Here is a 21,650-nt window from a genome sequence, read left to right as displayed (position 1 = left end):
CCGGCAGCATCTGTGTATAGAGAGCCGAATAAAGTCCGTGATGCAACTGTTGCCTTTAAACTCCCCGTCTCCTTCGGCTCTCCTTTCCGCTCCTTCTTCATCCCACAGTTCTGCTGCTCACTCCCGGGCAAAACTTAATTTGGGACATGGGTCTCAGTTTTCTTCATCCATTCCAGACCATTAATTATATAGCCTTTCCCCATTTCAAAGTTTTTGACCACGGGCATGAAACACTAGCGCTCGTTCACGTGCAGGAGCTGTGCATGGCACAAACCACGCTTCCAGCCTTGACATTTGTGAGCCTTTTCCATATTGTCCGAGAGTGCCAAAGCTTTTCTTAGGCAATCAATTTGCTTCTTAAAAGCCAGGGCTTTGTGTCACTCTGAACGTTCCCCAGATTGGCACAGCAGCCTGCAGTTAGGACAGTGGACTCTCATACCCGTTCTCTGCACGGTCCCCTGGCCAGCAGAGCTGCTAATAGTCTTTACATCCATGGACACGATTGTACAACTTCTGACTAACTTTACACTAGTTTCTTGAGCTAGTAACGTTTGCCTTGTAAAAGGAAAGAGGTCTTCCTTTTGATCCTCAAACAAGAGGATAGCTCACGGCATGACCTTCCTGTGCACAGACCGCCCCAGCTTGTCAGGCATCTCTTTTGCCCTGCTTGGCAGCTGTGCATCCGTTAGACCTCTCACTGCTGTAAGTGCTTTGAGACTACCAGCAAAATAGAGGTTGTCTGTTAAAGGAGGGCTGGGAAGAGACCGTGTTGCTAGGTGACATCTCCAGGCATTCCTTATCTATGTTAGGAATAATTCCCAAGCTTCTGTCACCAACACCAGGGAAGACATGTCAGGCCCCTTCTGATGACAGAAAAAGGCCCGACGTGAGTACAGTGGAAACAGCAGGTTTATTGACCTGCTCCTAGCTGCATTCCTCAGGCAATGGGCTGCCTGACAGGGACTCCCAAACAGTCCTGATCATATACTTTTCTGCCCTTTCCCCCTCTTATCATGCCCTTTTCCCGTTCTGGATTCTTCCCCTTTATCATCCTCGTGCCCTCCCAAACAAATAGCCCGCCCTTCCTTTTTCTCTGTTGGTCCCAGTTTTGCTACCTTCATACCCAAATTTGGCATTTTGGATACCTGTTACCTAGGTAATCTCAACCTTGTATGCAGTTAGTGCTATGCGTCCCTAGGTACTACCGCTCATGCAAGACTCCTCTCCAAAAGGTCGTCCTTTCAGCCACCTGCGAAGTCCAGCAATTTTCCACATTCCTCCCCCTGAACCACCTTTGAAATCCAACTGTCCTTTACAGCATGTTCTGTAACTTCTGTACCGTCACTAATTGGCATCTTGCACATCCAGCAATTTCCCATGTCATTTTGCTGTAGTTTCTCATGTTCTGTTTAGGTAGCTTAACCTCAGGCCAGGGCTACTCAGTCAGTAACCCAGTCGTCTGCCTGCAGCCTTAACATTGTCCCTGCAATACAGTTCTACTAAATAGCGCTGCTTTTTGTCGATACTTTTAGCAAGTGAACGCTGTAGGGTTCATGATAAGCCCCTAACAGCTTTACCACAGCAATAGGTGGAAAGCCTGATAAAAAACCAAACCAAATCAAACAAAAATTCCCTTTAATATTATAGGAGATTATTGACCCATTCTAAAAACTTCTCTGCATTCATACTGCTTAAATAAATAGTGGGAAAATATAGAGAGCTGTGCATGCTGACTGCATCAAGGTACAGCTAGGCATTAAGGGTAGCTGCATAGAGTGCCCTGGAGAACCCAGGATTCTTCTCTGCCTGGGCATACCAAAATAAGCAGCCACTCCTTGTTTGCTAGAGAGCATGCCCATGCAGAAAATAGATGGCAATACAGCTTAATGGGAGGACAGAAACAACGACAGTGCTCAGGAACAGCTTGGCCTGAAAAATGTACTGACTAGCAGACTGCTTACGTACAGCTGCCCTTTATTCCCTCTTCTCTCCATTTTCCACATAATTTTTCCTCTTTTATCCACATGGCCCCTTCCCTCTCCCTGCTTTTCACCTCTTTTCCTAAGCATCTGATAAGTCCCATACAATCGCATTTCCCCCAGCAGACACTGTGGAATTAAGTTCTGTCCCCCTTTATGCACTAATTCCCTTTAGTGTGCGTTTCACAGTTTCTTTTGTTAAGTCTCCTTAGGCCTTTTTCCCTGTTGCAAAACTTCTTAACTGTTCACTCTGATGGTATATTAGGAGCAGCTGTCTTTTATTTATTTATTTATTTATTTCTGGTCATCAACTGTCTATCTGAATAACTATGGGCCAGACCTCCTTACACTGAGCATAGCCACCAAGTTCAAATGTCTGGCATACACGGTCTAACATGTGATCTACAGTCCGCATGACCATTTCATAAGCATCATGTAGTGATACAAATTCTGAATTAACAAATCTGCGTCTTTCGACATTTTGCTTAGCCTCAAGTCTCTGGATCGGGCATGCCCACTGCTGCACACGTTCCACATAAGCCATGGGTTGCACTACTTCCTCCTTCACCTCTGTGAGTGCATTTGAGGGTGGGAGCGCAGCTGTAGATTCAAATGACACCGCTGGGGCATGGAGTACTTCCAATGGGATCTCTTGGGGGTTATCCTCATTCTGAGACTGTGGGGGAACAGTTTCCTGCTCCACAGGAGGGCAAAGTGCCCCACAAGTCCCCTCCATAGGGCTGTCTTCTGCCCTAGCAGGAGAGACAGCTGCTGACCCAGCAAGTTCAGAAAAACAGTCTGTGCTTGAGGAGCCTGGAGGAAAACGTAACCTTTTGCTGACAAAACGCTTGTAACGCCACAAAATTCGCTTAGCTTTCCCGATTAGTCGCCCCATTTGCAACTGTGATTTTCGTTTTACCAGCCTGTGAATCATGGCATGACACTTATCAGCAGAACCAGCACCTTTATAAACTCTGTCCTGAGAGCCACTAACCTGTGCCTGACAACTACTCCTTTGTACCTGACAATATTCATGGTCTCTAAGTGCTGTAACAACGTCCTTGCCATTTCTGCAGTAGTCGTGGTCTCTCAGAACATGTGGGAATAGACTGCTACTCAAAAATTGTGTCCTATTCCTTGCACAGTAACAGTGGTCTTTCAAAATAATTTCACTGAGATCCTCAATCTTCTGTTTCTTGTTTGCAAGGTAAAGCCTCATTTCTTCAGAGGTGTATGATCTTTTCTGGACACTGCCTTGGGGGTCACCACACACATGTTCCTGGGAATCTGGATTTTTGTTCTGTCTTTCCATCACTGGATGAAGTCGAAGTCCTGTGCTTTGGTTTTGGTTTGGCTCAACCTCTTGCTCTTCTGCTACTTCTACTTCCTTCCCAGGCCAGAATCCTGTCCTTTCTTGGTCCTGGCTTTCAGTTGGCACCACTTCTCTGTTGGCTGTTGCTGCCTCCAACTGACTCCTACTGCTGACACATTTGAACTTGTTCAGCAGTCTTCTAGAACGGAGACGCCACTGCATACACCGCCCACCTGCTGAGAGAGAATTGGGAAAAGTCTGTCTTCTTCCTGGCAGGGCCACTGTGATGGGACAGCAAGCAGCAGGAAGAGAGGGAATGTGCGGAAGGAATGGGGGGGATGGTGACAGCCTGCAATCCCTCCACCTAGAAACAGCCACTCTCACCCATTAAGGGACACCTGGGCTCCACGGCCCCTGTACTTGCTGGATGGGCATGAGAGCCAAGTCCTGCTTGGCGGTGTGGGGATGCTGCCTGAGCAGGTGTGGGAGAGGCCCCGCAATAAATGCCCTGGAGAGCCAGGTACAGCACAGGAAGCTGGGGATAGCAGTGAGGGCTGGAGTCCACCTCTAGCCTGTTGCTCCTGAGCCCAGGTCATGAGGAAGGCGGAAGACCAGCATTCACCTTGGTGGGGAGTCTCCATTCTCTCCTCCAGCACACAGCGTCTGTCAGCACCAGGCCGCCAGCCTGAAGGATGCTCCACCAGCCAGGACATATCCCCACCAACTCCTGCAGGAAAACCAGCCAGATGTTATCTTCCAGATAGGGGAAGCCCTTCTGTTCTACAGCATGGGGCTAGAAGAGGAAGCTATGACCCTGCCCACAGATGGCTGAGTTAGGGGGAGGATTCTCCATGGGTAGCGGGAGCATAAGCAGATCTGCAATGGCCCTGCTTGAGCTGCAGCCTTTGCACAGGGAGAGAGATTGCCTCCATTTCCCCTCAACATTACTACCACTCTATGCAGGCCACGGGGAAAGAGTAGGAGACACTATTAGCACAGGCAGTGAGGAGGGGAAGGTGATTTGGACAGGAGGGCAAGTGCGTAACACAGAGATAGTCTGGTCCCTCCTAAGGGGGGCAAGAACCTGGTGCACCCTTTAGGAAGTCACTGGACTTCATGACTTCTCATCAGAGTGAGTGCTGTTGAAGGGATCTGGATTGTTACCGCTCACCTGGAAAGGGGCTGTCAGGTCCATCCCACATCACTGGGTTCTGTGGGGTAGAGACCCATGGCTCTTCCCCACGCTCCATCCGATACAATATGTCAGGTTTGGGGCCTGGGTAGCCTGAGGAGGGGACAAGAGAGTGTTGCTCTATAACCTTTTATTCCTACAGCCAGCAGTTTGTAAACAGGGAAAGAAGTGTCTTCTCTGTAACCCTCTAAGCTGTGCTTCACTGCAACCAGAGAAGTCCTGAGCAGAAACAACACCTACCTATATGGAAAAGCAGGAGATACATCCGAACTGCTGTCACGGAGGAATTCATTCACGGGGACAAGGAAAGACCCAGCTCTTTCTGACAAGAGTACAAGAGCCTGCTCCCAGCTCTGCTGACGGGTTTTCCCAGCAAGGGCTTAGCTGTTGCTCACCCCAGGAGCAGCACTTGGGTGCTTTGTGCCACTGCAGCTTGCAGCTCAGATTCTGTATGCAGATAATCAGCTAGCTACCTCGTTCCCCTCCTGCTGGCAGAGGGCAAGGCCTCTGAAGTTACCTTGCTGATTCAGGGAATTCCCCCCTCAGCTATCATTACAATGAACCTGCTCCCCCTCAGCTTGCCTGGTATGCGTCCATCCTGGCCTGCTGCACACTGCAGCTTTGTGCCTCGTGCACGGCACTGCAATGTCACTGCATGAACACCAAGGGAAGGGAGCAGAGTCTGTGACCCAGGGGCCAGGAACTCCAACAGGAAAGCTGCATGACCTCAGTGCAGGCAGATCACCTGGAGTTACATTTCCAGAAGCAGCTATTAGCGTATGGTGTCCTGCTTGGACAAAGACCTGTGCTCTTCCAAGTACTAAGCTCTCTCAAGACTGGGGGTGCTTAGGTGCTCAACTCTTTAACTATTATAATTTCATAAAAAAGAAATGGCCAAGGTTGGAAGGGACCTCTGGAGATCATCCTGTCCAATCCCTCTGCTCCAGCAGGGACACCTAGAGCACATTGCCCAGGATCACGTCCAGACAGGTTTTGAATATTTCCAGGGAAGGAGACTCCACAACCCCTCTGGGCAACCTGTGCCAGGGCTCTGTCACCCTGATGAACCCTGCAAAGTGCTAAAGGCAGTAAGATCTTGATCAGTTCAAACAGGAAGCTGCTCTGCTCCCAGTATGGTTCCCCAGCTGACAGCTTAGCTTAGTGTTAAAACTGCACTTTACCCAGAGAAGTCAAGAGCTCGTAATTCGCCACCATGACACCCCGGTACAGCTCCCTCTGCCACTCCTCTATTGTTTCCCACTCCGCACGGTTCAAATAGACAGCAACATCCTCAAAGGTCACCGGCTCCTGCCAAACATAAGCATCACATACTCGTTAATACATAGAAGCTCACAGCCCCACGGCAGAAGGGTTTCCTACGGGTACTATTTCCCAGGCACTATTTCCATTCCTGGAAAAACTACCATATGGGGGATTCGGAACACCAATAAACAGCACTTCTCACAGGCTCTGTGCTCAGGCTTTATTCTTGGGTGGAGGGAGGGAACGTATGTGAATTATGGACCATCACAGAATGACATCTTAGCAAGGCATTTTGCCTGGAGCTTGGGTATGTTTTCAAGTCAGTCTTTAGTGCACCAAGAAACCGGAACAGCCAGCTGTGACCCAACCCTGTCCACCCACAGACACCCTAGAAATAACCTTGCTCAGACCCAGACAGGAGGAAGCTGTGGCCTGGCTCAGTCACACTGCTGTAAAAAAAAGCAGTCATGTGTCACACTGTGTACCACCTTTGCTAGCATTGGACTAAACCTAATTAGCTTTTTTAAAGCTGAGCTGCAATTAAGATTAGTCAGATGAAGGGGCACACATGTGCCAGTGATGAGCACGCTAATTGCTAGATCTTGTTTCTGAGCATCAGGTGAATCGTTGCAGCTTGCAATGCAAAGGTGGGTCCAGCTTCTACTTTGTTTCAGAACTCTCTCTAACGTCTCTGGACGAGATGCCCGGCTACAAAGGGTCCCTAGCAATTATTATCACTCAAATTTCCTGGCAGATCTAAGGCTCTTTTCACTGCAGATAGAAGAGGAAGAGAGTTCCAGCCTTGCCCCTTAGGCCTATGTGCCTCTACCAGAAACAGTGCAAGACAGAGGCATCACCTCAGCAGGCAATGCACTACCACAGGGAGCACAGGCAGCCACACACTGCAGGTGCCCCTGAGCCGAACAGGAACCCCAGGACACGGCACTGGAAGCACTGGGCACACATGAAACATGCCTGGGAACCCCAGGGTGAGGCGGGAGCAGGGGCAACATCACAGCGAGGCATGGCATGGGGACGGCAGCAGGGAGTATCACAGAGACGCATGAAATGGGTTGGGAGGGGACAGTTTCACAGAGAAGGGTGACATAGAGGGATTGGAGAGGACAATAGTAAAGCAGGGTAATGTGGAGAGGTTGGCGAGGGCAATATCATAGGGAGGTGTGACACAGGGGGGCAGTTCAGGGGGCAATACCCCACAGAGGCAGGAAACGAGGGAGGGGTTCGAGGGGCAATACCCCAGAGAGGTGTGACACAGGGGGGTGGTTCAGGAGGCAATACCACAGAGAGACGGGACATGAGGGGGCGGTTCAGGGGACAATACCACAGAGAGGCAGGAAACGAGGGAGGGGTTTGAGGGGTAATACCGCAGAGAAGAAGAAAATGAGAGAGGGGTTCGGGGGGCAGTATCCCAGAGAGGGGGGACATGGCAGGGGCGGTTCAGGGGGCAATACCACAGAGAGGCAGGACATGGCAGGGGCGGTTCAGGGGGCAATACCACAGAGAGGCAGGCCATGGGGAGTGGTTCAGGGGGGCAATACCATAGAGAGGTGGGCCATGGGGGGGTGGTTCAGGGGGGCAATACCATAGAGAGGCGGGCCATGGGGGGGGTGGTTCAGGGGCAATACCAGAGAGAGGCAGGACATGGGGAGTGGTTCAGGGGGGCAATACCATAGAAAGGCAAGACACGAGGGGGGATCAGTTCAGGGAGCAATATCCCAGAGAGGTGGGATATGACAGGGTTTCAGGGCGGCAATACCCCAGAGAGGCAGGACATAGCAGCAGCGGTTCAGGAGGATAATACCACAGAGAGGCGGGACACAGCTGTTTGGGGGAAGCAATACCACAGATCAGAGTGTCGGGGGTTTGGAGGGGGGGAACACAGCTCCAACTGGGGTGACATCGGGTAGGAGGGGCCATGTAGCTCAGCAGGAAGTCAAGGTCTTCGTGCCCACGGGGGAAGGGGGGGCATGTTGCGCCACCCCCCCCCCCGCATGTGCCTGGGGGGTTGGGGCCCGGCTCCTACCTGTGCCCGTCCCGACATGACCCCCGGGCGGCGCGCGGAAGGCCCGACCAGGAGGAGCGGGGCCGCCCTCCCTCAAGGCAGCGGCGCGGGCCTCGAGCCCCGACTTCCGGCGCGCCTCGGGCTCCGTGCCGGAAGTAGGCCGCGTGGTGCGCTGCCCCGGAAGCCGCGGCGCGCTTCCCGCGCGAGTATCTTCTGCCCGCCGCGCTCCGCCATGCGTTTCCGGCTGGAGCCCCGCCCCCCTCGGAACCCGTTAGCACCACGTGACCCGGACTTCCGGCTTATGCCCATGTGACCCGCGCCTGCGCGCCTAGGGGATTTCCCTGCCGGGCATGTCCCACGTGACCGGAGGTAGTGCGGGCGAGGCCATGTTGCACACCGCCCCCAACCGCGTGATGGGTGTTGTGGTGGTGTCATTGGCGGGCCGGCTGCGCGGTGCTTGCTGGGAGTGCCAGGGGTACACGTTGCCATGGCGACAGCAGGGCTCTGCTGGGGAGCCCCTGTTTGGCCTCGTTATAGCCTGTGGTTAATCCCTAAGGCTTGGGCTCCAGCACAGAAGGTGTGAAAGCCCCTGGTTTGTTCGGTGCCTTCTGCTGGTGGTGTTTGCTCTGCTCTTAATTCTCCTTCTGGGTTATTCAAACTGAAATACTCTTTAAGTTGGAGCTCTCAAAGTCACCTGCCTCTTTGTTACAGCCCCTCGTTGGAGTTGGTTTCTTTGGATGTCTCAAACTGGATGCAGAAGGACTCTGTAAGGAGGACGTGTACAACTTAAGAGCATAAAGCAATTTTTTATTGACTAATGCATGCAAAACATAGCTACAATTAACAAGCTATTGGGCTAAGTGTTCACGTGCTCACCACCATCCCTGAGAAGGCATCAAGAGAGTCTTTGCTGGCTAGGCAGGCATCAGTAAGGAGAGGAAGGGTCAGCCTCTGCAGCAACCTGGAACGAATCCTCAGCATCACCGAGTTGCTGCCTGCTACCAGCTCCATCAGCACTGCTAATGCTGCTATCTAGACATGGTGTTTCCTGACTAGTCCCTGACCTGAACGAACAGCCTCATTAGCCTCCTTGTTTGCTTTTTTAATAGGATTATATATCTTCCCATGATGATGTTTTTCTTGTTGAATGTCTGAGCTACCGAAGATCCTGTCTCAAGAGTCCTGCCTCTGTCTTTAAGTTTCACCTTCCTTATCTCTCTTGCAGACTTTCTCAAGGCTCTTAGCAGTCTGAGCCAAAGGTACAAAGTAGGGCTGTATCATAGCTATACCTTGAATCCTTAGTACTCTGGCAGCTAAACCCTGAGGGGTGGAGGGAGTCTTATAGCAGGGCTCACAGAGAGAGAGAGGGGGTTACACCCTCTGGGTCCTGGTTTAACAGGTGCTTAGGTTGTGCTAGGGATAGATTGAGCAGGGCAGTTCTGCTCATTCAAGTGGGTGCTTGGGAATGTTTGGATCAATGGGGAGAAGCGTGATGGAGGCTCAGAAAGAATATCTGGGCAAGATATTCTGGGCAGTTATTTTTCAGGCAAGGTTTACATGGGCTACAGACTTCTCTCCAAGTGGGAATGGTTTTGCAGCATCAGCTGGTGACAACAGAGGCAGCGGAAATAATCCAGGCCCTCCCATTCCTTTTACTCTTGGAACTAGGTTTTGATTCTTCACTTCTGCCGTACTGACCTGTCTGTACACCTCAGGGCTCCTCTTTATCCCTGTCACAGCAGGACCACGGCTGGCTGCCAGCAGCAGAGGACTGGGGCATCCCAGCTGTCCCAAGTTCCAGCCCTGATTCCGTAGGGGATTCTATTTAATGGCTGCAGCATCTTCTTCCCTCCTCTGCCCCACCCAGCCATTTCATGGGTCCCCTAATAACCTGATTGCCACATGCTCTGCCTTCAAGGAGCAGCCACTAGATGGATCTCAGTGTTCACAGCATTTCTGCATGGGAAGTGTGAGCATTTTCTAGTATCTGCTGTTGCTGGAGGTTCACCTACTTGATGGCTTCCGGAATTGAGCCGTTATATTTCGGTATGTTGGCAACTTTGAAGTCAAAGCTCATTCTAGTAAAAGGCTCCTAAATCTGCTGAGCCAGCAAAATTGACAGCCCTGCTCTTGTATGGAGGAGGTAAGACAGAGCTGATGTGTTGGTTGCAGGCGTGGAGCAGTGGGGAGAAGAAATACTCAACTGAAATGTATCCCATAACGAGAAGATGACATTTTTCCAGTTTGCTAATTTTTGTGATTATTTAACAGTTTCTGCTGTTAAAGAGCAATAGGTCTGCATATGAACTTTTGTCTATATATCAATTGATGTCAGGGTGTTTGGTGAAGCTGATTTACTGTTCTCAGAAATCATCTCCTGTGTACGTTCTCTCTAACATGCACAGTGGCAATTCACAGGAGAGAGTTAATGTCTAATCTAGCCATTGTGTCTGGAGAAGAAAAATTATAGTCATCAAAAGCTGCAAAGTTCAACATCCAGGACAAAGTGTACAGGTACCTTTGATTATTTTTTTACAAGTATTATAAGGGACAAAAAGGGTTGTAATACCCATTTTTGGGTTGTGGGCTATGACTTGCATTGATAAGGCTCAGCTAATAATTCCAAATGAGAACAGAAAGTCAGCAGAGAATGGAAATTTTGACTGCATTTCCATAATGGTAGTTTAACAAGCTCCTCGTTTTCAAGTTTGTCTGTACTATTAGTACATGCTGGATCATATCTAGGTCATTAACTTCTGATAGGTATCTTTATCCTAAAAATATCATGGTCAAAGGAATGAGAAAGTATTTCTCTGCTGTGCCAGAATGTCTTTAGTAAGAATTTCATTTATTTATATCCAAAGAAATTATTAAAGCTATTTTCCCCCAAATTTGCCCTATGGATCTTTCACATACTTTCTGATTATTAAGGTATTATTAATTCTTTGCTTGTTTTGTGAAAAGGAAATTCTTCTTGCAGACTCTAGCACAGGTTTTTTTTTTAATTATGGTTTGTTTTGAACTTCAGTTTTATTATGCTGTTTTCCAGTAGTCCTAAGGGCTATAAAAGGGTTCCTTTTATAACTATTTGTAAATGTGTCACTGAGCCCAGGGAAACTCAAATGGAGGTTGGTCAGTCCCTGCTCCCTGCGTAGCAGAAAAACTTCAGCCCTGCAAATTTAGCAGGACAGGCACTCTGGGAGTGGGTCCAGTGCCATGGGCAGATGAAGGGCCTCTTTCATCTCAGAGGCAGCTCTGCCCAGTTGCAGACTGTCTAAAAGGGTGGAGTAATGTCAGCTCTGTGGCTATCAGCTGCCTGGGTTGGATAATGGCTCAGAGCCCTCCCACAGCCCTCCCATGTATAGTTCTATAAAAACATCTTTCATAGTGCTGATAGGAAACAGAAAGTAGCATGCTGAAGATGCTGTCCCAGCTAACTGCTCTCGAGTAAGACACGAATTGCATCGTTCTTGGCTGCAGGGCTGTGACCTGAAGAGGTAAGAGCAGAGCAGGGGAGATCTGCAGGAAGACCAGGTAGATCTTTCTACGTGAGATAGGCCTCGAGTGACTGCCCTTCCCGCCTTCACTTCTGCAATGGTGGTTAAAAAGATCTGGGTGTTAAATGGCTCTGAAGGATCTCTCTTTTGGGGTGAGGGAGCTATTGTGTTGGTGTGCGCAGGGGAAAAGCTCAGCCAATGCTCATTTGCAGGTATGCGCTGGAAATGGAGCCTGGAAATGGTGATGCTTTGCTAAGGTCGGGGTAAAATAGGGATGGTGTTCAAGATGCCACCGGTGCTAGTGCTCAGGGGATTGTCGGGGCAGGAGGTCTGCTGGGCATTCCCAGCAGGGCTGGGCTATCTTTCTCACCAGGGTGGAGTCATGCTCAGCCCTGCCTGAAGAAATTCCAACAGAAACACCCCATCTCTCATCCAAGCACGTGTTAAGTTGTTTTTCTGTCCCAACTTTTCCTTAATTCCTTTCTGCACTGCAGATGTACCAAAGCTGCCTTTTATTCTTACCTCCCCCTACCCTTTTTTGAGGAAGGGAGAGCAAAACTCAAACATGGCTGGACCTATGAATACATGCATAACAGCCCAGTTCTTGGTTTCCATCATATGTAGCTGTAGAAATGTGATTTTATGTGTTGTTCTGCTTTGCTGTCTTTATTTCAATGCATGTCTCACAGAACTGCTCTGCTTTTATCCCAGCTCGCTGCTGCAAGCCTTAACACTTGCATGTCCAGCTGTACTCCAGTGTTTGAATGTGAAAATTGAATCAGAAATGAAAGACATGACAGATGATCAGAGCTGGCACCACTTCACTTTAGTATTTTGGTGACACCCTCACAGCTAGCAATGCTGCCTCCATTCTCAACCTAACAAAAGCAACGCACCAAATAGAAACGCACACAGATCCTAAGATTTTGCCTTAATCCTAAGACTAAGTGGCTACTAGCTTGCTTTTATAAGTAAGTAATGTAAAATTATGACAGGGCTGCTTGTGCTTAAAGCTTTGTTCTTTAAGCTAAAAAAAAAGAGTAAAAAAAAAAGAGTATTTTGTGTGTTTAGGAAATGCAGTGGGGACTTCTCGCACTCTCCAGTTGTCTGTGATTTTTTTTCACTGTATTTCTCTGCTTCCTTTGACCTTCCTTCTGAAATGCAGATGCTTTCCTCCTCAGGCAAAGGAAAGATGGCTGCAGGCAGAAACTGACACTGGACCCTGTCAAATCAGTTAGTGTCTGCAAGCGTCCCTAATGCTGGACTGATTTTTAAAATAATACTGACACAACTTATACCACTGTAGTAATAATAGCAATAATAAGACATGAGGGAGATATATATATAGCATATTAATTAAAGTGCAAATGTTATGCTAATTATTACAATTACTCTGGTAGTAATTACAATATCATAGTTCTGTGACTATAGTATTATAATCTTCTTTTTTTAAACAAATTTTATTACTATAATTATTCAAGATAGAGTCCACTGCTGGAACAGCCACTGCAGGTGACTGGAGCACTTGCTCGTTCTCTGAAAAGTTTGCTTTTCTGAGTTGGCTTTTGACTTTGGGCTTAGATGTGTGCTGTGCCCCCTCCCCCCCCCCCCAAAAAAAAAAAAAAAAAAAGTGACCTGAACACAGGAGGCAGGGTCAGCTCTTCCTGGGCTCTCCTGTGGGAGGTGTTCCTGTTGGCATAGTCAGAGCTGAAGGAGGAGGTGCCACACACAGCCTTGAACATAGGACAAAAATTGAGATGGCCAAACCCTAACAGTTCTTTTCTGGGGAGGCAGCCCTGATCTGTCCTTATGTGCAACCAGCTGGAGCAGGGGCTTCTGGGGGGCTGAAACACTCAGTCCATTTCAGTGGGATGGTTCCCACACTGGGAGAGAACACCAAACCCCAAAGCGCTGGCTGTGTCAGTTTTGGCATGGATGGGTGGGTCCGTTTGAGCCTTTGAGCTAAGATACCGAGGACCTGCCCAGCTCTGTGGTGAGCACAGCACACGGCAAAGCAGGGGTACAGAAGGAAGGGCCCTATAGGAGACACGTGTTTTCTGGTCGTTCCTGAAGAGTGAGCATCAGGGCTTCAGCACACACCTCTGTTCCCTGCTCTCCCAGCAGAGCCGCATGGGTCCTGCCCATGCCTCAGCTGCTCTCTGCAAGCACAGTGTCCTGTCCTGGGCCTGTGGGATGCATTTTGTGAAGGCCTGCAGTGGGGCAGGACATGTGGCAGCGTGGTGGTGGAGGGAGCAGGGCCTGCTGTGGTCCAGGAGAGAGGAGGAAATGTTTGGTAGGAGGCTTTTGGGCCTGAGTGGGTCTGTGTCTGAGGGGGATCACTATGCTCAGCTGGAGTGGTGGGAGAATTTGGCTCTTTGTGGGGCTGAGCGGGTCTCTGAGTGATGACCTGAGGTCTCCTAGGGGCATGGGAGAAAATGTGTCCCCAAGGCATTGCTCTAAAGGACCCCCTCTCCGAGGCGCAAACAACCTAGGAAACACAACCCCTGCCCTGGTTGTGACTGATTGCCTCTGAGATGTAACAAGAGAGAACTGCACTCCCCTGCCTCCCTCAGCATGGCAGGGCCTGCGGCCCTGGACTTCATAGAGCTTGGATAAATCTACCTTGCGATTGCCCTTGGGGAATGAAACATTGGTCTCTTGGCTGATGGAGGTGCACAGTGACATTGTGTATGTGCATGTGCGTGAGAGAGAGAAAAAAAAATTACTATTTGGATGTAGAACTGCCTCTTTCTGCGTGCACACACACACAGAGTGTATTGCTCACCTGACTCCCCAGTGGTTGTCTTTGTCATCTTTGTTATCACAGGGACAGAAAAAAGGGAGATTTTTGCAAATAACAGCTTAAAATCTCTCTATCTTCTTTCAGGCTTTCCACCTAACTGGACTCAACATGGCAGAAGACAGGATGCCCCCAGGTGCGTTTCTTACCTGGTGATCTCAGCAAGCCAAAGGCTGTCTCTGCTTCTCTTTGAATTCATTTAGGTGCATTGCTGGTAAACGTAAACCCAGGTTTGCATTTATAACTATATTATCCACATTTGTGCAATTTGCATGCAGAGGAAACTTCAGGACTTGGAATAATGTTTTTGGGAAGAGCAAGGCCTTAAGGATTTCTTGAGATTACCTCACACCTCCCCACTTCTAATACTGTGTTGCCCGAGGGCAGGGGCAGACGGGGTAGCTGTTGTCCAATGGTTACAACCTGAGACACAATGTAGGGTGTAAAGACCTGCTCCAAAACCCAGTCGTTTCTGTGCCTGTTGCATGGAGCCCATAGGCTGTTCTAGTGCGGTGCCCAGCTCACAGCAAGGGGTGGTAAAATCTCTCTCACGATGACGCTTGGGGATGGGGTCATGCAGCAGCAGGAAGAGGACCTGGTGCAGCATAAACTGCTGCATGTACATTGCTGAGCACGTGTCTTTTTGGAAGCAGCAACGCCTCAGTGTGACTCATCTCAGCCTGACCTTTCTTTTCCTCTGCAAGCTCCCTGACCACAGGGTAGCTGCAGGATACACTTTTTTCACCTTGTGCCCTCAGAAGAAGACTGGGCATTCCCCAGCCCAAGACTACAGAGGCCCTTTCAGGGAGCACTGACCTGGATTCTCTTGAGGCCCCCTGAGGAGCCCCATGTTGTTACTGATGGCCCTTGGGGATGCCTGCTCAGGCTATGGGGACATGAGCTTCCCACACCCTGGGATCTGGGCTGGAGAGGAAGCAGGGGCTAATCAGGAGGCTGGTCAGTACTTTCTCAGTTTCCTGGGGTGTCACACCAGTGACTGGCTAATGCCAAATCCAGAAGGGTTCCGCAGCAGAGCCCTGGCCCAGGCCTTGCAGGCAAAGGCTCTCAGCCTGGGGAAAGCCTCTTGGGACATGCTGCCCTGGCCCCAGACCTGTGCTGACAACACAGGGGTTCAGCTCACCTGGAGCCCTGGAGAGTGTCCTCACCCCACAGCACAGGGCACAGAGCAGGCCCTGGGCTGGGGGGAGCCACAGGACAGACCTGTGGGGTATCTAGATCACACAGGTGACCACAGCCCCTGTGCGGTGGGAGCGTTACACAGAGCCAGGACTCTATTTGGCAGCATCTCAGCTCTTTGGCTGCTGTCCTCACTCTGACAGTGCTAAATTATACCTGTTGTTGCATATTGGGCCCCTAGAAGAGATGCAGACCGGCTGACTGCAAGTGCAACGTATGGGACAGGAAATGTGGCCTGTACGTAGCCAGAGCTGGGAGGGGGATCTGCTCAGCCTACTCCTCTCCAGCTGTGGTTTCTTTTTTTTCCCCATCCAGAGGGGCTTTCAATCAGGACAGCTTTTGCCTGGGTTTTGGTTCCTCCCAAAGCATGAACTTTCCTTCTGTGGTAGAGCTGGGTGAATAGGCAGGATCAGCTGGGGCTGAGCAAGCCTTACTTTGCCTGTCTGGACATGGTTTCAGTCCATGCCCCTGTCCTGTCCCCTGGTCCCCTGGTCAAGGAGAGATGCGAGGGCACTTTTGCTTCTTGCCCTGGGCACCTCCGCCTGGGACCCTGGTAGGGCACCTCTGCCTCAGCCCCAGCCTGCAGCATGCAGGGAGGAGCATCCGTGGCACCACTGGGCTGTGGGGCTTAGACACATGTCTCTGATTGCTCTCCCAGCAGCAGAACATCCTGCTGAACTGAACATCCTGCTCGTGGGTAAAACTGGCAGTGGGAAAAGTGCAACAGGAAACACCATCCTTGATCGTCCAGCATTCTCTTCCAAAATAGCACCACATGCCATAACGAAGGATTGCAGCAGAGCTAAAAGAAATTTCAAGGAAAGAGAAATTGTTGTTATCGACACTCCTGGCCTTTTCGACACCAAGCAAGCTAATGAAGAGACAGCCAGAAAGATTAAAGAGGCTATTCACTACCACTTCTCAGGGGTCCATGCCATTCTTCTGGTGATGCAACTGAGCCGAATCACTAAAGAAGAGATGGAAGTAGCTGAGTGGATAACAAAGATTCTGCATACTGAAGCACAGAGGTACACAATCCTCACATTCACTCGAGCAGAAGAGCTTGAGAAGCCAGAAGATATCAGAAGTTTCATAGAAGGCAGTGAGTATCTCAAGGGGCTGGCAGAAAAGTGCGGAAACCGGTACATTGCTTTCAGCAATGTAGCAAAAGGAGAGCAAAGGGATAAGCAGATTTCAAGGCTGATTAGTGAGATTGATAAGATGATAGAAACTAACCATGACAGGCCATGTTACACACGAGAAATGCTGGAGAAAGATAAACGGACATTCTTTGCAAGGTTTTGTACTATCCTTTAGCTGGTAAGGATTCTGTTAGACGGAAACTTCTCCTTTGTTGTGCTTTTCTTACTGCCTGCCGAAGCTCACAATTTCTCCTTCCTTTTGTAAGGCTAGCCTGATGTGCTCTGGGGGGAAGCAGCATGTGGCCCAGCTGTTTCTTCTTGTAAAATATGTACACATGTTAGAGTTAAGGACAGCATAAGCAAAGAGGCTGTCTGTCTTCACTCCACTCATCTAAGATGAAACAGAAAATAGCCTTTTGTTTGGTCAGAGGACAGACAAAATGCCATAAGGAATATGGAGATGTTAACATGGTGATTAACCCACATAGCTCAAAGCCATTTGAAATCATTATGGACCACCAGGGCTGTAATGACCTCTCCAGGGTCTGGGAGGGATAGCTGGTCTAGGAGGTGCCAGTGTCGTCTTGCTGAATCTTGCTGTGGTGAGGAAACTGCTCATGTTGCTTGCTGTGCAACCCCACCTTTGCTGGTCAATGCTCTAATTGGGTACTTGTATGTAACTGTTGGGCCTAAAGGAGCTCTCAATAAATGCTGAACCTCACTGTCCTGAGAAGTGTCAGTCAATGTACTCTAACATGCTGCGCTGAAACACCTATTTGAAGAAGTGAGGTGCAAACCCAGTATGTTCAGGGTCAGACCGAAACTCAGGCTCCTGCAAAGCTGGTGAGTTTGATGTCATTCATGAGCTGTGCGCTGGGCCAAGAAAGTGAGGTCTCGCTCCTCATCAAAGTGAGCACAGCAGGAAGCGGAAGTCTGCATGGCTTGCCCTGAACGTAGTACTATTGGGAAAGTGGGGCAAGGAGAGCACCCTAGGGTCACTGCCAGACCTATCCCTGGATGGTGAACTGCTGGGACTGGGAATGGCGGTGCCTGGAGAGTGTAACAGAGAACATGAAAATAATATTCATCTGTAGAACCTCACATTCTCTCAAGCTGCAAATGTTCCTTAATAACCCCCAAAATGCCAAAACTTGCTAATGAGCAACCTAAGCTTAAAAACAGGTTTACCAGGATGTCCAAATCCTCCCCAGGACATGCTGAGGGGTGTCCGTTCCAGGTGAGCCCATGACACTGACTCTCCCAGCACACCTGACCTTACAGCACATGGCTTTGTGCACAGCCGGAGCAATAGACTGACTGCTAGACTGTGGGTCCCCCTGGTGCAGAGTGGGCAAACGATGGTGTTAGAGTCCAATATTCTCTGACCAGAGAGAATATCTTTTAGATATTCCACATATGGAGGCTGTAATGCTTAATATCAAAATTTACTTATTTGATGTTACATGGGATTTTTGATTTAGCAGAGCGATACAGCAGTATACTGAAATCACAATACAAGCGTAAGTTACACTTGGCAAAATATAGCAATTACAACACGCGGTTCAACCACAATACCAATGTGATTCCCATTACTGGTCTCTATAATATGCTTACTATCATGATGCTGGCCATCCCCAGGCATTGGGAAGGAATACGTGGATTGAAACCAGCTCAAGTCTATGGCTCTCTGAAATTTCTTTTCTTGTTCCGTTTATGTACTGTATGCTGGGCTGAGCCATGTACACACTCCTTCCCATGCTGATTTGGCTAACTCAGGAAGACATTCACATTCTTTTGATGAACTCGGGGAGAAACATTTACATCACCAGCTGATCCACTCAGTTGTGATATAGTTAGTTGATCCACTCAACTGACATAGCTGTTCATCTAAAACAAAGGCCACCCTCCAGTCCCATTTGTGTTGAGATACATTCAGCTTTCTATGCAACAGCTGTGCTCAGTCACACCTGTCTTATACCCTGAGCTTCATGGGCACACGGCCCCTGTCCATCTCCTCTGAGCCTTCTTCCATTGTAGGGCTTTACTGGTCGGTCACAGATGGGGATGATTTCTGTTGGCATTTCTTGTTGGCTGACATGGATGGCTCCCCCACAACACGCGCAGCAGTTTGGGGAGCACAGGGCTGACTCTTGCCTCCGCTGTGCTCTATGCAGGCCTCAGATGTCCCAGTCTGCATGCCACCAGTCCCAGATCACCTGGCAGAGCCCTGCCAGCATGGAAGCTCCTCTGAGGAGTGCTGACACAAATTGGGGCCGTGCAGGGTCAGGGACTTTGTTCTCTCAGCCCAACCCTTGTCGCCGCTTTGGCTCTGGAGCAGAGTAACCTTGGCCCAGGCAGTCTCTGCTCAGGGCTGGAAGGTTTGCTTGCTCTAGGCAGGACGCTTGGCACCATCACGGACGTTTGCCCATATTACCAGAGACCAACTGTTAGAGCGTGACTCCCCTCGGTGCAGAGCGGGATGATTTCTGCCCGATTTCCCATTGGCTGACACGGATGTGTGGATCTGTTACAGCACTTCTGTTACAGACACAAACCGTGCAGGGCCCAGGAGGCGCGACTGGAGAGGCTCAGTGCCCGCTCCTCAGGCAGCCTATGTTGTGACAACGGTGCGCGTGTGTGTGTGCGCCCCATTGGTGCCTATGCCCTGTTGTTCCCCTGTGCCTTCCTGGGGCAGCGTCACTGTGGTGGTCTTGATCAGTTTGGGCTGGGGCCAAGAGCAGTTGTGTGGGGCCGTGGCTGGGACCAGTGCCTGTGATTGCTCAGAGAGCAGCTGTGTGGGGCGTTTCCTGTGAGCTCTGGAAATCCCTGTTGAGCCGGGGGGACACGTTCAGGCCAGTAAACTCATCTGGAAACACGCTTGGAGTGCGAGCCCTGTGATGATGGTCCAGTAAACAGGCTTTTCCCGTAATCGCTGTGACCTCCCGGAATTGCAGATAATGAAACCTGGTGCGGGCAAAGGCAAGCTTGGCTGAAATAAATCACCCTGCAAGATGCTGGCTGGGACCAGCGCCTGTGATTGCTCAGAGAGCAGCTTGGGGGAGGGGGTGATGTTTGCAGCGAGCTCTGGAAAGTCCTATTGAGCTAAGGGGGAAACGTTCAGGCCAGTGAACTCATCTGGAAACACGCTTGGAGTGCGAGCCCTGTGACGATGGGCCAGTAAACAGCGATTTCCTGTAATCGCTGTGACCTCCCGGAACTGCAGATAATGAAACCTGGTGTGGGCAAAGGCAAGCTTGGCTGAACGCCTGTGTAGTCAGCATAGACAGTGGAGGAGTCGCCGGGGAGGGAGTCGCTGAGAGGGACTCACTGAGGGGGGAGTCACTGAGGGGAGTCACTGAGGGGAGTCACTGAGGGGGGATTCGCAGAAGGGGGAGACACTGAGAGGGGAGTCACTGAGGGGGGAGTCGCTGAGGGGAGAGTCACTGAGGGGGGAGTCACTGAGAGGGGAGTCATTGAGGGGGGAGTCGCAGAAGGGGGAGTCACTGAGGGGGGAGTCGCAGAAGGGGGAGTCACTGAGGGGAGTCTCTGAGGGGGGAGTCACTGAGGGGGGAGTCGCAGAAGGGGGAGTCACTGAGGGGAGTCTCTGAGGGGGGAGTCACTGAGGGGGGAGTCGCAGAAGGGGGAGTCACTGAGGGGAGTCTCTGAGGGGGGAGTCACTGGGGGGGTCACTAAGAGGGAAGTTGCTGAGAGGGGAGTCGCTGAGTGGGGAGTCTCTGAGGGGGGAGTCGCAGAAGGGGGAGTCACTGAGGGGAGTCACTGAGGGGGGAGTCACTGAGAGGGGAGTCGCTGAGGGGGGAGTCGCTGAGGGGGAAGTTGCTGAGAGGGGAGTCGCTGAGTGGGGAGTCACTGAGGGGAGTCTCTGAGGGGGGAGTCACTGAGGGGAGTTGCAGAATGGCGAGTCACTGAGGGGAGTCTCTGAGGGGGGAGTCACTGAGGGGGGAATCACTGAGAGGGGAGTCGCTGAGGGGGGAGTCGCAGAAGGGGGAGTCACTGAGGGGAGTCACTGAGGGGGGAGTCACTGAGAGGGGAGTCACTGAGGGGAGTCACTGAGAGGGGAGTCACTGAGGGGAGAGTCACTGAGGGGGGAGTCGCAGAAGGGGGAGTCACTGAGGGGGGAGTCACTGAGAGGGGAGTCACTGAGGGGAGTCACTGAGAGGGGAGTCACTGAGGGGAGAGTCACTGAGGGGGGAGTCGCAGAAGGAGTCACTGAGGGGGGAGTCGCAGAAGGGGGGAGTCACTAAGAGGGAAGTTGCTGAGAGGGGAGTCGCTGAGTGGGGAGTCACTGAGGGGGGAGTCGCAGAAGGGGGAGTCACTGAGAGGGGAGTCACTGAGGGGGGAGTCACTGAGAGGGGAGTCACTGAGGGGGGAGTCGCAGAAGGGGAGTCACTGAGGGGAGTCACTGAGAGGGGAGTCACTGAGGGGAGTCACTGAGGGGGGAGTCACTGAGGGGGGAGTCACTGAGAGGGGAGTCATTGAGGGGGGAGTCACTGAGGGGAGTCACTGAGGGGGGAGTCACTGAGGGGGGAGTCACTGAGAGGGGAGTCATTGAGGGGGGAGTCACTGAGGGGGGAGTCATTGAGGGGGGAGTCATTGAGGGGGGAGTCACTGAGGGGAGAGTCACTGAGGGGGGAGTCACTGAGAGGGGAGTCATTGAGGGGGGAGTCGCAGAAGGGGGAGTCACTGAGGGGGGAGTCGCAGAAGGGGGAGTCACTGAGGGGAGTCTCTGAGGGGGGAGTCACTGAGGGGGGAGTCGCAGAAGGGGGAGTCACTGAGGGGAGTCTCTGAGGGGGGAGTCACTGAGGGGGGAGTCGCAGAAGGGGGAGTCACTGAGGGGAGTCTCTGAGGGGGGAGTCACTGGGGGGGTCACTAAGAGGGAAGTTGCTGAGAGGGGAGTCGCTGAGTGGGGAGTCTCTGAGGGGGGAGTCGCAGAAGGGGGAGTCACTGAGGGGAGTCACTGAGGGGGGAGTCACTGAGAGGGGAGTCGCTGAGGGGGGAGTCGCTGAGGGGGAAGTTGCTGAGAGGGGAGTCGCTGAGTGGGGAGTCACTGAGGGGAGTCTCTGAGGGGGGAGTCACTGAGGGGAGTTGCAGAATGGCGAGTCACTGAGGGGAGTCTCTGAGGGGGGAGTCACTGAGGGGGGAATCACTGAGAGGGGAGTCGCTGAGGGGGGAGTCGCAGAAGGGGGAGTCACTGAGGGGAGTCACTGAGGGGGGAGTCACTGAGAGG

General features: G+C 51.2%; 2 protein-coding genes across 6 annotated transcripts; one reads left to right on the top strand and one right to left on the bottom strand.

The window, feature by feature from the left end:
• Nucleotides 1–1,618: 1,618 nt before the first annotated feature.
• On the bottom strand, nt 1,619–8,039 carry LOC104143140 (uncharacterized). Of its 2 annotated transcripts, none has more exons than XM_068933936.1 (5): nt 7,791–8,039; nt 5,665–5,791; nt 4,463–4,576; nt 3,914–4,018; nt 1,619–3,527 (listed from the first exon to the last, which is right to left on the bottom strand). In XM_068933936.1, the coding sequence occupies exons 1-5, from the start codon at nt 7,806–7,808 to the stop codon at nt 2,287–2,289; spliced, it is 1,605 nt and encodes a 534-aa protein (XP_068790037.1). In that variant the 5' UTR covers nt 7,809–8,039; the 3' UTR covers nt 1,619–2,286. The 2 variants fall into 2 exon arrangements, with proteins under 2 accessions (XP_068790037.1, XP_068790038.1); XM_068933937.1 differs by having other exon boundaries at nt 1,619–3,524; nt 7,791–8,032.
• A 1,675-nt stretch (nt 8,040–9,714) lies between these two features.
• Nucleotides 9,715–17,126, top strand: LOC104143150 (GTPase IMAP family member 9). Of its 4 annotated transcripts, none has more exons than XM_068933952.1 (3): nt 9,715–9,815; nt 14,154–14,202; nt 15,925–17,126. In XM_068933952.1, exons 2-3 carry the CDS (start codon nt 14,178–14,180, stop codon nt 16,578–16,580), a joined length of 681 nt encoding a protein of 226 aa, XP_068790053.1. In that variant the 5' UTR covers nt 9,715–9,815; nt 14,154–14,177; the 3' UTR covers nt 16,581–17,126. The 4 variants fall into 4 exon arrangements, with proteins under 4 accessions (XP_068790053.1, XP_068790051.1, XP_068790052.1 ...); XM_068933950.1 differs by having other exon boundaries at nt 9,746–9,815; nt 15,922–17,126; XM_068933951.1 differs by lacking the exon at nt 9,715–9,815 and adding an exon at nt 10,875–11,266.
• Nucleotides 17,127–21,650: the final 4,524 nt, after the last annotated feature.

The sequence above is a fragment of the Struthio camelus genome, chromosome 2 (assembly GCF_040807025.1).
Source record: "Struthio camelus isolate bStrCam1 chromosome 2, bStrCam1.hap1, whole genome shotgun sequence".
NCBI lineage: Eukaryota > Metazoa > Chordata > Aves > Struthioniformes > Struthionidae > Struthio > Struthio camelus.
Note: the sequence above shows the minus strand (reverse complement) of the source record. Positions and strands in the feature narration are given on the sequence as shown.